This window comes from Polistes dominula, unplaced genomic scaffold, assembly GCF_049000335.1.
Source record: "Polistes dominula isolate Pdom_NZ unplaced genomic scaffold, Pdom_raw_medaka contig_33, whole genome shotgun sequence".
NCBI classification, from domain to species: Eukaryota; Metazoa; Arthropoda; class Insecta; order Hymenoptera; family Vespidae; genus Polistes; species Polistes dominula.
In genome coordinates, this window is record NW_028300998.1 from 1513041 (window position 1) to 1531138 (window position 18098).

General features: G+C 27.9%; 1 protein-coding gene across 5 annotated transcripts in view; it reads left to right on the forward strand.

Annotated features, from left to right (window-relative positions):
* The window catches only part of Dh44-R1 (Diuretic hormone 44 receptor 1), a 37105-nt gene extending 20531 nt beyond the window's left edge, over positions 1 to 16574 (forward strand). For 3 of the 5 annotated variants that reach the window (XM_089173672.1, XM_089173673.1, XM_015317488.2), the window contains 9 exons: positions 12051 to 12237; positions 12579 to 12672; positions 13018 to 13111; positions 13376 to 13456; positions 13542 to 13606; positions 13682 to 13801; positions 13891 to 14076; positions 14848 to 15002; positions 15543 to 16574. In XM_089173672.1, the coding sequence (XP_089029798.1) occupies positions 12051 to 12237; positions 12579 to 12672; positions 13018 to 13111; positions 13376 to 13456; positions 13542 to 13606; positions 13682 to 13801; positions 13891 to 14076; positions 14848 to 15002; positions 15543 to 15687 (1127 nt within the window). In that variant the 3' untranslated portion in view covers positions 15688 to 16574. Of the gene's footprint in view, positions 1 to 12050; positions 12238 to 12578; positions 12673 to 13017; positions 13112 to 13375; positions 13457 to 13541; positions 13607 to 13681; positions 13802 to 13890; positions 14077 to 14847; positions 15198 to 15542 lie in introns of all 5 variants that reach the window. The other 2 variants (XR_016176957.1, XM_089173674.1) reach the window with 2 other exon arrangements.
* Positions 16575 to 18098: the final 1524 nt, after the last annotated feature.

The following is an 18098-nucleotide window of genomic DNA, read 5'->3' on the forward strand; positions in this document are numbered from 1 at the left end:
GATCATAAGAGAAAATGGAAAATGAATTTCAAAGGAGATCATATTTTTTAACAGACCAAATATATTAATTTAATTGAACATGTCATCCCCCATATATATATATATATATATTTATTGAAAGAAAGTTGAACTAACAAAAACAAATATTTTCCCATTTTCGTATTCACCAATAATTTTTACAATTATTTTACACTTTCGATTTTTTTCCCCCAATTTTACATTTATTTGACCACTTTCGTGTTTTTTTTTGTTTTAGTTTTAGTTTTAGTTTTAGTTTTTTTTTAATTCGATTTTTTTGTTTATCTCACTCACTCATTGGTTATATTTCTTTTCGATGGGTGATTGAAAAACTTTTGCGTAGGATTAAATTCGTTATGAAAATGTCTGTTAGTATTTTATTGGAAAAGCCAATGGATGTTAAATGAACGCAAAATACATATATATATATATATATAATATATGAATCAAATTGATACGTTAAAAGAAACGAACGAAGAATTTATAAAAGCCAATCAACGAGATAAATTGATAGCGAAAAATTCAAATAAATCTTTACATATGTGAGCATGTATAAGATCTCTTTTTTTAATATATACGAAAGGCGTAAATCATGTTTTTTTTTTTTCTTTTTTTTTTTGTAGTTTCTTTTTCATCTATGAAACAATCAAAATTCAAATGTTATGGTACCTTTCTCAGTATCATCGTTATCGTATAATCAATGTATGCAAAAATAAATCGATATTTCGTACACTCTTGACCAAAATGACCTTTTGAAAATTGCGTAGGAATCGATGGAACTGCGTATAAATAATATATCTAATCATACGAGTTAAGGGTTACTAATATAGTAACAACCTTCCGCTATTACAACCACAATAATGGTGGAATATTCTTTAGGATATAATCGCATCGGTTTTAGGTTATTACTAACTGATGATGATGATGATGAATAATTACGAACGATCTATGCAATTAGGAATATACAAGTTTAACGATCGAATTTTTTTTTTTTTTTTACATCATTTTTAATAATAAATTAACAACAAAGGCGACGCGTAAAAAAAAAAAAAGAAAAAAAATGTATCGATTAATTATTATCATAAGTATTGAATTATTTTAACATTTTTTTTTGTATTCATGTATTTATTAACAATTAATCGACCGATCAAAAATAATTCATTTATTATCTATGCCTTAAAGATTGTACAAGGAAAGAATTAGGTTAAATTGAAAGTATTTATTGATAGAGAATAATATAGATCCAATGAGAAACACAACAATAAAGTTTAATTTAAAATAGATTGATCATAACAAACTGAATTCAATGAAATCAGAACAACGTACGTACGTTTGATGATAGACCATGACCAAAAAAGAAGTCTTTCATAAAAGTCTTTGAAGAGGAAAAGTTGAACGTATTAATTGAACTATCTAAGTTAAACGTAAAGCATTTAATAACGTAATAAATGAAAATCGATCGTATCTACGTAAATAACATATTGTTCGTACGATATAAAAGAGAGAGACACACACATCGTCGTTAACGGAGTCGTTAAAAGGTGTGTGAATTATTGGTTAATATGTTATAAAAAATGTCGGACGAGACCCAAGAAGAATAAAGATGTTTCTGTTACTTTGAAAAAGACGATGTTTTGTGGATCATAATAAATCTCTAATGTATCTTCTTGAACAATATGAAAATCGATCGATTCATCTAAATCAACAAAATAATATTCATAAATTTAGTAGTAAACAAGCAGTATTATCCATTCTAGTTAAATGTAAATCCGTAACATAGCCGCATAGTTCTGTTAGGTTTTACTACAAATGTAGTAATGAATATAGCGATAAGTCAATATTAATTATTGTACCGTTGGGATTAATTAGCACATGGGAATAATAGTTCACTAAAAGTTGAAATTCTTGCTTTCTCGAAATAGGAAAGTACACTGGAGACAACTGCTTTATGTATTTACGTATTAAGATATTCTTTTTACAAATATTGATAATACTATAATTTAGTTTATAGAAATTATTTCTTATATAATACGTTTATAATTAACGTTAATGCAATGAAAATTGACAAAGAGCTTAATTAAGATCGTATCTTCTTCAATGAATGAATAGACGACATTTTGTTGTAATAACATCTCAATGTATATTATATATGTTCAATATATTATGCATATTCGTATTTATATCACGTATACGTATATGTTGTACATGTGTGATTTATGTACGTATATTACATAAAAATGCAATTATTATTTTATCAAGATACAAGCTGTCATTTATGGAATAATGGACAGTTTTCTATAGAGATGAAAATGAAGAGAAAATAAGAATTTAAAGCAACATCGAATGAATGAATGAATGAATGAAGAAGAAGAAGAAGAAGAAGAAGAAGAAGAAGAACGTTATCATCGAGCAAGATAAAATTATCGATTCTACGAAAGATTCATTTCGTCGTTCTAGATCGTTATTATTCGCACGAATCTCTCTGTAATAATTTATTATCTCGTTAATATTGACTTTGTAACAGTGTTACGAGAAAACAAGAGAACAACTATATTAACGAGGATTCACTAGAGAGATATCGAAAATAAGCGAACATTCCTTCTATATATCAAACTAACACGCGTCACACATACTGACGTTAACATTTTATAAATATATTTGTGTAAACGTTGAAAACATACAAAAACAAAAACAAAAAAATGATAGCACAATCATTTCGCGAGAATATATTATCTTTAAGTAGATTAAAGAGACAAAAACAATCTACAATTTTTTTCAATAACAATAACAACAACAACAACAACAAAAAGAAACAGAAAAATTGAGAAATATGAATGATTTCTTTTATCGTTATATAAGAGAACATAAAACGTAAAATATGGCTTTTCATTTATTCACCTAAGTGCGATTTTGTTAGTCTCGAGAGAATGGCAATTCTTAATTAATTCGATTCAAGACAATATTTGAGTGGCTTTTCCTTTCGCATTGAGCATTAAAACAAACATCTCATGGCATTTCCCTAAGGGTTCTTTCAAGCGTTTCTCTAAAGTCATAGCCACAAGACTGTCATTCAAATTCATACGCAAATTTAATTACAACCATTGAGGGGTTGGTGTCAACTCCTTTCTAACATTGATTATATTTCATTTATTTTCTTTTTTTCTTTTTTTTTTCATTTGTTATATATCATATAACAATTTTATATAACACTAGGGGTGCCTCATCACGCGTTGCTGTGACTCACAATCAGTCCAACACACACGTCTTTAAGTCAATTTATAATCATTGCGATTATAAATTGAGATATAAACTATCCTATCTTTCAAGTTGGATAAAACTGCATACAGTGTGTAAAATTTGATTAAAATCAGTTCAATAGTTTAGGAGTCTATTGCAGACAAACAATGTGACACGTAATTTATATATATATATTAAGATTGAGATAGAAAAATATGAATCAATTTGAAACGTCGGCTTTTCTTTATTCAAAGTATATGGAATTTAAATTGAAATGAAAAAGAATGAAACACAAAAAAAAATGAGCTTTCATTTCTCCTATTTATAATTGAAATGAACATCTCAAGTAATAAAATATGTCTTAAGATACCTTGAAAAAGGGAAAGAGAAAGAGAAAGAGAGACAGAGACACACAAGAATCAGAGAATCAGACACACACACACACACACACATACACAAGAAAGAGACATAGAACCAAGTGGCCTTAATCGTCCTTTTCCTTAGTTGGATTTAGAAACAAGAAATAAGTTTCAAGTGCAATTCTTGATTTGCAAACCGTGAAACGTAATTAACAGAAACATCAGTATCACAATTTCACGTAACTTAAGTACTTGCAAACTTCTCCTAACCACATTGTTATAGAGAATGCTTTTAACTATCAACCTTTTCTCTCTCTCTCTCTCTCTCTCTCTCTTTCTCTTTCTCTCTAAATCTATTTCACTATTTGCACAATGGAAATATATACACATACACTGTGTAGCTATGTCATTCGCATATTATCAATAATACCAAAGTATCGTTATCAATAATTTCAAATTAAACTTGAAACTTTAAGTACATATATATATATAATATGTAATATTACTTCTTCTCACTTGTTACGATAAAAGTAAAATAACAAAGATGATGTAAAAAAATTTTCGTCTTCTTTTTTTAATATATTCTCTCTCGTTTAATGAAAAGAAAATAATCTATCTGAGTAAAAAGGATCGATGAACTTTTAGAATTGTAATGATAATAGATTCGCAATGGCATTTTCGTTTAACATCTCATGAATAAAATATCGTAGCTTAATTAACCTATTATTATTACTTATTTAAGATGGTTATTTCAGTACCAGGAAATATTTCTTTTTGTTTTTTTTTTGTTTAATACTGAAATAAAATTCAATTAATTAAGTGTAAATGTAATTTGAGACTACTTGTTATTACAATGCATTCTTTCTATTATAATTATTGTTAATTTACTTACATGCAGTACGTTTTCTCTCTGTTTTTATAAAGGGAAAATATTAGAAATCTAATAATTGATAAATTTAAATAGAAAAATTAGATAAGTAAAATATAAAATAAATAACATGTTTTTATTAACAAAAATAAAAAATCAATAAGATCCACCAAGTTAAAAAAAAAATGACAAAATAATAAAATGCTTATTTTTCGACTTGTTTAAAATCAAAATCTCTTACAATCTTCAATCATCGTTTGGTATCAACTATTGATGTACAATATTCGAGATCTTTCAATCTAAATTTTAATTAAGTATTAACAATTGCTTTATTTTGTTGCATTATAAAACGAAATAATTAAGAAAAGTTTCGACAAAAGCCTAGGAGTTTGTATCTCGACACAATACTCTTGTTTCTTTGAAACTATAAAAGTCTTACCTTTCGTTTTGTTTTTCTTCTCGATAGAATCGATAGAAAGATTTAAAAAGCGAATAAATATAAGACGTAGTATCTATTAATAGTAAATTTAATCAGAACTATTTTCAAACTATTTTCATCGTTAAAGATATACAAATTCAAGCTTATGATTATACATTAAATCATTTATACAAACATTTATATACACAGTTAAATAAAGTACGAACTTTATACGTCAATTTTGAAATCACATATAAATTCGATATTCTATAAATATCCAATGTATAGGTGGAAAGAAATATCGAAATTTATTCGATGTACCAGTTTCAAATAAATTATTAGCTATCGCGATATTAACCCTTTGAACTCGAACGTCATCCGGCAGATTTAAATGACAACTCGAGTGGCGCTGATACGGCGCCCGGCTGATTTAAAGTCTTTTGTTACTCTACTTGTTTATTTACGATGTGTGAAAAAATATTTCTTTTAAGATATACTTAATGATAATACTTAAAGGCCCGAAAAGGGACTGTAAGGTTTGCTCTGATCGTAATACGACTAAAAGTAACATATTATTGTGATACGTGTCCTGATAAACACCTAGGATGCATCTTGGGTATTGTTTTACGAAATATCATACAAAAACTAATTACAGAGTATAATATTTCTCAAATTTTTGGTTGTTTTTGATATAAAAATAAATCTATTGGTGAAATTTGATTATTTGTATAGGTTTGTTTGTTTATAAATGACTTTAAAGTACATGTAAACTGTTTCCCTAATTTGGCCGAAATCGTCTCGAGTTGCTGGTTAACGCAAGTGGAAAAAGGTCTCAAATGTAAAAAGGATTAAGTTCACTTCTCTACGTACAATCACAAATTACATTGAAATTGTTAATTGAAGTTAATTTTTTCTCTCGTTCCTATGTATAACATAACTTACAACATGAATTATCGAAAAAAGAAAACAATATCATCGTTTATAATAAGTGCAACAACGATAAAACTTGTTACGACAAACCTAATGACTGTTGGACCTTGACTACTGTAGCAGTTTGAAGAGAGAAAACGAGATTATTTTGTTTCAAGAGACTGGTAATTGAATTTATGACCCTGTCTGCTGTAAACGTTTTGAAACACGATACGACGGAAACGTGAATGCACTTTGGATGGACGGATGCGATTGAAACTTGTAACGGAAATATTTTAAAGCACTACTCGATAGTACGATATATAGTGTTACAATAAAACGTTTCTCTAAAACGTTTCTCTAAAACGTTAGATAAAAATAGAGTGAAAGTAAAAAAAGGGAGTGAACGGTAGAAGGGAGAAATATTTCGAAAGTAATTAAAGACAAAAGTAGATTTCGTTTGACAATAACGTATTCCTCGTAATTGTGCCTCGAGATACATGGATGTTTCTCTCGTACTATTATCTATAAAGATGTGTTATATGTGTGTTATATATATATACGTAGAGTTGAAATTAACGTGGTACACTTGGCGCATTTGGTCATGGCATTGCCATAAAGCACCGTAAACATAACACACAGGAGTTCGTTCAGAAACTGCCGATCCAATTAACGCTACAACACTAAACCAACGACTGTGTGCAATTAACAGCAATTAAGTGTGCATCTTCATTACTGCTTCACGAACATCCAAGCATAACACACATACTCATGACTCACTCTTGTTGCTCTTTTCTTCTATCACCTTGTTCGAAGCAGTGCGATCGATTTTAAACGTTAAATATGGTCGATGGAAACGAACGGAAAACGCCTTGTTGTGGAAAATGAAGATGATGTGATATGAGCGACGAACGTTAATCATTTACGCCTGACAACAAGCTTATTCTATCCTTCTCGAATATAATTCATGATTTTAAACTACAACACACTCTGACCGATACGCGTTGACGGAGCAATGCAATTGACATCTCACTATCTATAATCGTTATCATCCCAAATCGACAGCTAAATTGAAAATGAGAAATAGATATTTAATCAAGCGAATTGTTTTAACACGTTCACGAAAGATTGAATCTACCACCAGTGATAGATTTCATGATGCAGTAAATTCAGGCCCCATCGCGAACGTGTTAATCATATTTATGTGTAAGAGACATTTCTATGGCGATGTTTGAAGAATTGATTTACTACACGTTCACAAGCTCTCTTGTTCGTGCATCACGTATTTATCTGGTGTACATAATCAAGTAACATGAAAGCTAGGACAGTGGACGCACAGATGCCCTATCACAACTGCCACCTACATGAGCTGTTGCAGCTGCATTAATTCTATAAACCTAAAATGGATCATCTACAAGTAAGTTGCAAAAAGTTGAGAAAGAAAAGTTCATCATATTAAATTCACTTACTAAGTGTACTCCGTACCGGTGCTAACTCATTTATCGTAATATACTGTCTACCTTAAGTGACAACTCACGGTGATTGCATTATGTATCGGATTATCGACAGTCTTTATGGTACTTCGAATGTTCAAATAAAATTGCAAAAATCTATTTGCAAAATATAACCAATATCATTATTTTTACATCGTGTTTCTATATTATTAACTTGAATTTAAATTCCTATACGAATGTACTTTATCAAATGGACGATTTGGTATGAAATTTCACGATAGCGAATGTTAATTTTAAAATAAACAATATTTGCATTAATCGAAATTGCAAATTTGTGTTATCGTGTGTTATTAGCCGAGAAACGAAACGTTGGATATTGAGTGATAGATTTCCCACAGGAATTACCAAAAGATAACCATATCGTATCATTATGATTTTTCTCTTTTCTCGTTATATAAGTATGAACTTGTTGTAATAGCATACGGTGTGTATGCTTAATATTTTAATATATATATATATATGTATCATTGAATAAATTTAAATACATATTTTCATAATAATTTTACGAACGAAAATGAACATTATCAAGACGAAATATAGTGCGCCTAAAAACATGCATCACTCCATACATCATCGTGATTGCGGATACCATACGTCGGTAAGAAACTTTTTAAACTTTCATGGTAAATAACGTATGGGATTTTCATGAATGAATATATTGCTTACTATAAAAAAACTTTTATAAATTTCCATAGAGATATAAATATTTCAATTATAATTGAGCCGTTCAGTGCACACATCGATTAAACTTCATAAAAGAAAAAGTTGAAAAAAAAATGCGATGAAATAATGTATATTGTTCTTTAAATTTCTTTCAATGGACGCAAAAAAAACATTTTGCCGTTTAATGATGTGTTAATCTTTATTATTTATTTATTATTTATTTATTATTCAGAAAAGTTATTATAAATATAAAAAGAGTTATGACGACTATACACCAAGTGGTTTGACACTTAAATTTAAGATTTTACAAAAAGTCGAATTGTTAATCGATGTGTGCACTGAACGGTTCAATTATTATTAATAAAATATAAGACGATATATTATTGAGCCATAATAAAATAAAGTATAAAGAAAAAATTCATTATATATATATATATATAATTAAATGAATAATAAATTGATAGAATAAATGGATTAGTTGTATTCTTTAAATTTTTACCATTATTTTCGAAATATTTGTCGTAAATAATTAGCAAAAAAAGAAAAAAATTACTCATTAAAATAATTCGTTAATTTAATTATATTAACGAAGTTAATTATGTGAAACTCGTTACCTACGCGAGTGTTTATTTATAAAATGAAAATTATCCGTATCATGACAAAAAAAATAAAAAAATAAAAAACATGAAAGAAAAACGAAAGAAAACAAAACAAAAAAAATAGCAAGCTTATTTTCATATAAGTTCCATAAAAGATGCATTGGGAGTAGTGATAGATGATGGTAGAAAAACTCCCTAGCCTTTGCATCTGTACTGCTATATTTCATTGTATACGTGACTCCCTTGTTTACCGTACTGCAAACAACAGATCTAGACTTCGTATCTGCGCTCTACACCCAGTTGGAGCATATTTCATAGCGATAAAACCTGCATTTTTCGTATGTTTTTACATAAATGAAGAAAATAGGATATAAATAAAATATAAATATAGAAATACAATTTCTAATATATATTTATATTCTAATATTTATTATAAAATACAATATTCTAATATATATTTATATAAAAAATATATGGAAATTACGTGTCACGTTGTTTGTCCGCAATGGACTCCTAAACTATTGAACTGATTTTAATCAAGTTTTGCACACTGTCTGCAATTTCATCTAACTTGAAAGATAGGATAGTTTATATCTCAATTTATAATCGCAATATTCTTTTATCTTAATATATATAAATTACATGTCACGTTGTTTGTCCGCAATGGACTCCTAAGCTACTGAACCGATTTTAATAAAGATTGGATAGTTTATACATATATATACCATTGATAACATTATTTGTAATTACTTCAAATAGTAATAATTAAACATGCATAAAATAAATAATAAATTAATACATTTACATGATTTACAATAAATCATCGTATTATTATTTTAATAAATCGATTAACATAATTACTATTTAGTATCCATTATTATTAATAAACTCATATTTAAACAAGAATTCATTTACTATTCACATTGAAAATCTATGAGAATGTTAGAAATGCAACAGGTACTTCATGTAAAGATTATTTCATAATTTATATACAAATATTATATATATATATATATATATAATTATTATTATTATTAATATTATGTTATTATTATCATTCTCCAATTAAACATTCTGTTCTGCGTAATATTACACCTTTTACTTGAGCGATAATAATAAACTTCTAAGTTGACAGCTTGAAATATTTCCTTATGCCTTATCTTTCTCATCTTCTTTCGTAAAAGCTATTCTCCTAAGAACATAAATCTATTGTGTTATAAATTCTATCTTTCTCTCTTTCTCTCTCTCTCTCTCTCTCTCTCTCTCTCTTACGTTTGTTATCGATTATCGCATGAAAAAAAAAAAAAATAGAGAAAAGAATTACATTGCAATGGTTACGAATGAGAGAAGAATCTTATTTTATATGCAAAACTATTGAAAGTTCAAGTGACGACGATTCGTGGGACTATTTTAAAACATTGAATGTTCTGAATAATACAACACAATATCTATATAATAACTATCGAGAGACAGATTAATAAAAATGGTCGTTTCGCGATATTTCTGTTTCACGATCAATGCAGCACCAAGAATATGGAAAAAAAAAAAAGAAGGAGGTCACGATGGGTAACTTGATTCTTACGAACGAAAGAACGTGGATTTGAAATTTCCAATATGTATCCTTGCAGAAGAGATTGAAATAAAAAGAATTCAGCTTGCTCTCGTATTTTTTTTTTCTGAAATGATTTTTAAAGGATGAAAACTCATTCGTTTAAATCAAACGAGACTTTAAAAAAAAAAAGAAAAAAATATTGTACAAAAAGAAAAACTAATATTTAAAATATACTTGATGAATCTCTCTTATCCATTTTCCTCTACACACATATAATCTTTTATTCTTTCCTATATAATTTTATTTTTTCATAAAGCTGCAAGTATACGTACAATATATATATATTATTAATTATTATATATTATAATTATAATATTAATTAAATATTAATTATTTATATATATCTTAATATATATAAATTACGTGTGACGTTGTTTGTCCGCAATGGATTCCTAAACTACTGAACTGATTTTAATCAAATTTTGCACACTGTGTGCAGTTTCATCCAACTTGAAAGATAGGATAGTTTATATCTCAATTTATAATCGCAATATTATTTGTTTATTAACAAAGAGTCATGATTATCTCTGTCAGTTCGATAAGATTCTAACAGATGGCGGTATAAGGTATAATTGACTTAGACCTGTTTTCATCTGATCCTTTATTAATTTACAATTGAACTTAAGACTTTTTTGTACTGTCAACGAACTTAGAACAATTTCGAAACTAACTCTAACTAACTTAGCACTATTAGAATCAAACTGAACTCACTAAAGAACTGACTGAAACTTAACTCACGAAAAAAATGGACTGGAACTCCCTAAAAACGGAATTTAGGTATTACTTATAGACTAATTAACGCGAAGTGAGAATGACTCTCACTCAGACTTAATTTTACCTCTTCTAGCAGATTTTTATCCCATGTAACCCTTACAATTAGTCTTAAAAAAAAATGTGCCAACCTTTTCCTGATAACCATTCTAAGAGTCTGGCGTCACTTTATCCCTGATTATCAATTTATCAAGAAAAGTATTTTTAGAATTTATCGAGTTTTTTTTCGGATTTACAGTCGTATTGGATGATTTTCTTACATGGTCGATTCTGCGAACTAAATAAATCTTAAAAAAAAAATATATATTCTTCTGTCATTAAAATTAAAGACAATGTTTTTTATGAAAAAAAAAAAATAATAATTTGAAGAAAAATACTCATTCTTGGATTAAAAAAAAAAAAAAAAAAACAAACGTAATATTAAATGTAAAACATACTACTCATAAATCTTTGTTGACTAAGAAATTTACCTCGGTTATTTTATAGGAATGAATTTTATTTTGTTTTTTGGTATCTAAATTTGAGTAATAATTTCAAATATTTTTCCAATAGTGTGTAAATAATTGATTGATACAAACTGTCGAATTATTAGATACCACCTTTTGCTTCATTCGAACGATACAAGTTCAGATTTGATTTGACTTGATAAGATTGAAGCACAACGTCAATCCAACGAACAAGAATTCATCATGGTACAAAATGTTTTTTTTTTTTTTTCAATCAGACGCCTACGAATTTAAAGTCGATACTTGATGTTTGAACAAAATGGAAGAAGAGAAAAAAAGATTTGAAAAAAAAAATAATAATAATAAAAGAAAAGAAAACACGAGATAGGTAAAATTGTGTCACAACCGATAAAGTACCCCTACTCTCGTAGTAACCTATTTCTCAAACCACAAGGTTATTAACATTTTCAAGCTTAACTACGTACACATAATTATATACCCTTTTGAAATTTAAACCATGATAAAATAAAGCTAATATAATTAATAGGCTAATATTAAATATTTGAATATAAAAATAAACAAATTAAAGGAATGACTTAAAAACAAAAAAAAATGGTAATTATTTGAATTTCACAGAGAACGCAAGTCGATGGTGTTGGCAAAATGGTACATGGGATAGTTATACGAATTATTCTTCGTGTCATGACATTCAACCATCAACTATAGAAGCTGGTGTAGAAATTACGACAAAAATATACTTCATTGGTTATGGCTTATCTCTTTGTACATTAGCTGTAGCTGTCTCTATATTTCTATATTTTAAGTAAGTATGATCAATCTTAATAAACTCGACAAATGTCATCTGATAATATTTCAAATGTTTTCTCTCATTGTATTCTTTTATTATAATATTTTATTTCAATTATCAAAATAATTCTTTCATTGTCTAACGAAAACGCAATGACGTTAATATTTTATACAACACCATGAATAGTTACACTGCAATATACAGTCTTCTATATAAGTTTAGAAATACAATTTCCATATTTGAATATTGCACGAAAATTTACATGAATATTATATTAATATAATAATTTATTCTAGAATAATGATGAAATATATATATATATATATATTTTTTGATTTTTTTTTCCCATTTTATAGAGAACTGAGATGTCTTAGAAACAATATACATATAAATTTAATGTTAACGTACATTCTGGCTGACCTCATGTGGATACTAACCACCGCAATGCAGGTATAGTTAAATAACTTAAACTTACCATCACATGAATCTGATATTTAATCAAAATATCTTACAATAATGAACTTTTTCAAATGTCATTGAGTTATCTATAATTGTTATCTCTAAATAATATAGAAAAATAACAATTAAGACTAAGCTCACTTAATGTGAGTAATCATTAAATTTCTTTTAGAATCTATAGATTTATGGTTCCCGATTAAATGGCTGTCGAAGTATTTTCCAACATATCAATATTTGATATTTTATAATGAATAATTTAACAAAGACAAAGATATCTAATAAGAATAATTTGTTAATAATAATTATTAGTCGATTTCATTTTATTACATTTTGTAGGTTTCCATGCAAACGGATATACCAACTTGTGTCACGTTCTTCTCCCTTCTTCATTATTTTCAATTGACCAATTTCTTCTGGATGTTTGTCGAAGGTCAGTATATTGTTAATTAAATTCAAACAAATAAAGCAAAGAACAAATATTAACTTGATAGACAAATAATTATTGTTTTTATTACTATATACAACAACTCAAGAAGTTGCAACAAAAGTCAATGTTTATCATTCAACAGTAACTCGAATATTTAAATTGATAGTAGTCTTTACATTTGATATTTAAAGATCGAAATTATTTATAAATTAACCGTATAAAAAATCTTAAAAAAAAGTAAATGTTCTAATTATTTTCTTGTTGCAGGATTGTATCTCTATTTGTTAGTTGTAAGAACTTTTACGGGTGATAATATTAAGTTGAGAATGTGTCTTGTAATCGGTTGGGGTAAGTTTTTTTGAATGTTATCATTGAGAACAGTTTCTTCTACTTCAGTTTTTTTCCCTGTATAATATATAAATCTGCTTTAAAGGTCTTCCAATTTTCATCATAGCCATATGGGGTATTGCCAAATCTCTGGTCACTCAAGGAAATCAGGTACAAAGATACTAAATTGAATAAACAAAGATATTAGTCATATTTCGAATCTATAATATTGATCATATTTTACAGAATATCGCACTTTGGAAACACTGTCCATGGATGACACCACATCCATGCGATTGGATTTATCAAGCATCTGTCATTACAGTTCTTGGTGTTAATGTAATCTTCTTATTCTTGATCATGTGGGTAAGTAATTATGTTGTAAACACGTAAAAAAAACAATCTCTTGTACAAATGAACGTTGACTCGATCAATTTGTTCGTCATTTCTATTAGGTACTGATAACTAAATTATGGTCAGCGAACAATGCAGAAACGCAACAATACAGAAAAGCTAGCAAAGCTTTACTGGTGCTCATACCACTTCTTGGAGTGACATATGTTCTGGTTCTCGCTGGACCAACGGAAGGTCAAGCTGCTAATGCATTTTCTTACACCCGTGCTGTGTTACTCTCTTCTCAGGTAATATTACAAAAGAAAAGTCCTTTAACGGTAAGCTTCTGTTACACTCGCCATTAGGATAAAATGAAACTTTGAAGGAAAGCTTTTAAAATAGAATAGAATAATTGACTTAACATTTCCGTCGCGCGCTAGGAAATTTATTGCACATTTTGATGGTATCGCAATCATTTACTTTTTGAAGTGAACATTTTTTTAGAATTGGTGTGATTTAACAAAATGAAACGCAGTGATGTAGTGGGGGAAAGAAACGGCTATATAAAAATAATTTATTTATATAATATAGAGATATTTGATTTGCAAACATTTTTTCAAGTGTTTTATACTATTTACTTTTCTTTGTAATTATTATAAAAATGCGCGCCTGTATGAATGCAACCCTCCAGACACATTTTGAAAATATTGCCTGCGAGTGCCATCTGTTGGGACAGAATTTTTGTTCTGCCCTAAAGATAGACAACCCGTCATACATACATGTATAAACAGTTTTAACTGCAAAAAAGATTCCGTCCCAGTAGATGGCGCTCGCAAGCAACATTTTCAAAGTGTGTCTGGAGGGTTGCATACGAACAGGCGCACATTTTTATAATTAAATCAATAATTAAATAAATAAACTTGTTTATTTGAAGGTTTCACTTCTAACTTGTGTGATATCCACATATGTTTTTTTTTTTTTTAAATATAATATCCTAAAACATAATAATCTAAAAAAAAAAAAGTCGAATGAAAAAGAAGAAAATACAAAGAGATCTGAAATGTTTTCTTTTACAACAGGGTTTGCTGGTGACGCTATTCTATTGTTTTCTCAATACCGAGGTGCAAAGTGCACTGAGACATCACTTTGCAACGTGGACAACGTCGCGTGATCTTGGCAATAGTCGAAGGTATTACAAGAATTGGTCTCCGCGCTCAAGAACAGAAAGCATAAGGTACTTGAAGTCCGCGCCGAAGACGCGCACGTCTTAAAATCGCTTTGCGGTGCTTCAAGACGTTGAAAGAACGCAGAAATGACGAACGTGAACGACTCTCCTCTTTTAATTTTATTTAATAAGACGACCGAAATATAGAAAATCGAGAGAAGCTGCGTTTCTTCAACGAAAAAATCTTATCGAGAAATAATCAAGGTATATTGAAATGAAAGGAAATAGAAAATCAATAGAAATTAAAATTACTTTTCTCGCGAAATAAATCTAACGTAACACTATATCAATACATAAGACATACACGTAGGTGAGTTGAAAAGTTTTGAACTTGCCATAGAAACCATTCTATTTTTTTGTTTTTTAACAAACTCATTTTTATTGAAAAATAAACAAATATTTTGTTTGTTAAAACCTTCAAACTTGTCTACCCACCTTCGTACATTATTACGTTAAGACTTGTAAATCGAGCCACGAAAAAAAAAAAATAACATCCTCGTCAATATATTCTTGATAACTAAAGGATAACATTTTCTAAATGATCTTCAGGCTATACGGCCAACCTTCAAATCCATATCGTAAAAGGGAATCTACAGTAAGTGAAACAACAACCACAACGGTGATAGGTGCTAATTCAACAACAACTTTTCTGGACAAATCTAAGAAAGCCATTTCAGAAGATTCAAATGAATAAAATTTAACACAAAGCAAATTTGTATAAGAGAAGAAACTGTGGTAAGATAATTGAGCGTAATGAACTCATTGTAGGAAATATATCTTTTCATAAATGTCATTGTGTTATCAATTATGATGTTAATATAATGATGATATACTTTTTGCGATCTTTATACATTGTATATGTTATTGATCGTTTCAAAATTGTCAACTCATGTTTGTTCGCTTAAAAAGTATCTTCGACTTTTGTACCAGCCAAAAATAATGATAATTAATATTAGTACGCATTAAATCGTTATTAAATACTACTAATAAATATTATATTATTATTTTGTTATAAAATTATAAGACTCATTTATTTTTCCACTTTTATTATTACTTAGCAATAATAGAGTTTGTGTGGTTTGTTTTTAAATATTTAAAAATCTGTAATAGCAAACTTGAAAAATAAGATTCAAATGTCTATACGAGTGTACGTATTTATGTATAGGAATTAATTTTCAACTGTAGGAAATCCATAACATTAATTTATATTCCTTGGATATATGCACGTTCACTGATACATATACATAGTGGGTCAGTAATCGTATGTTATTACAATATTTTGTTTAATTTTTTCATGTAAAATCAATCCCTAACTAGTTGTACTACGATTACTATCCCACCCTGTATAATAATATTCTACACACACCCTTTCTGACTTACAGCACAGTACGATTAAAATTAATATATATGTATAATATTTTATCTCTATTAGTATTTAATTATTGTAAATGAAATATTGAATATCTGTATATAAAATAGTATAAGAGCATATTAACATTAAGTTATACAGTTGAGATCTTCATTTTAGTTAACCTTTTTTTCACATTGTAATATTCAATTAAATATTAATTTGAAACTAGACTGAATAATATTAATTTAAGAAAATGTAAAACGCTGAGTAAGTCTATCAAATATATCTGTAATTAGTATTAGAAACAAAATAATGTCATAAATAAGTAAATTAATTATAAGATGTTAACGTATTAACTAATTGATTTATGAACAAGATGTTCCTAATTTAAAATGAAAAGTGACATTTTTTTCAAAATTACATTCAAAAATCTGTACCTGACCTTTCAAGATTCTTTAAAAAGACTTTCAAAGTATATTTTACACATATAAATACCTCTTTTATTGGATATTTCATTATTATAATATTATAATATTACAAGATCACAGACGAGCCATTATATTTGACATTGAGTAAAAATAACAGCTTCGGTAAGTTTATAGTTACTATTTTTTTTAGTAGTAATAATTATTTATTGTAATAACGACCGCAAGAACGTAATTTATTTTCTAAAAGCTATAAATTAGCGATATATATATATGTACAAAATATGAAATAAAAACTGAACAGAGAAACAACGTCCTCACTATGCACCTTGTAATAAAGAGTATAAGTTTATATATGTTATACTTATATTACATAGTGTAAGGCTGTTACATATAGTAATTGGTATAGAAATTTGCGATAAAAAAAAAAAATTTTTGGCAAAAATAATAAAAAATAAGTAAAGAATTAATTATTATTTCAATAAAAAATAATAATGTAAATGTAATTAAAAAAAAAAACATGTGTGCATATCACACAAGTTAGAAGTAAAACCCTCAAATAAACAAGTTTCGAGAATAATTTATTATATAATATTATTATAATATTATTTTTACTTTTAATTTGTAATTATTTATTTAATTATTAATTTAATTATATAAATGTGCGCCTGTTCGTATGCAACCCTCCAGACACACTTTGAAAATGTTGCTTGCGAGCGCCATCTACTGGGACGGAATTTTTTTGCAGTTAAAACTGTTTATACACGTATGTATGACGGGTTGCCTATCTTTCGAGCAGAAGAATATTCCGTTCCTACAGATGGCACTCGCAAGCAACATTTTCCAAGTTTGTCTGGAGGGTTGCATTCATACAGGCGCGCATTTTTATAATAATTACAAAGAAATTAAATAATAAAACACCTTTTTTCTTTATCTTGTTTATCAACATTTCTTGGCATGTCTTTTGGTTATAGGATCTGCTGTAGAATAATTAAATCTTGTCTTTTTTAATAGAACAATACGTTTTTCTTCATTTTTATCACCACCAATTTCTTTCGTAGTAGAGCCAATGTGATACACTAGCGCCTCTTCTCCCTATACGGGAACCACCCCAATTAAGATCTAGAATAATGTAACATTCAAAAGATATGTCTTATATATGGCGTCCAAAAAAGAGTGTATTTATTATTAATAATAATAAATTATATATTTTCTCGTTGGTAAAATTTGAAAGCGAATATAAACTTTCCAGATAGCCTTTATCCACCGTCCTGGTTCTCCAGATAATGTAATGACTGTACAATATTAACAAACTAACTAATGTAATAT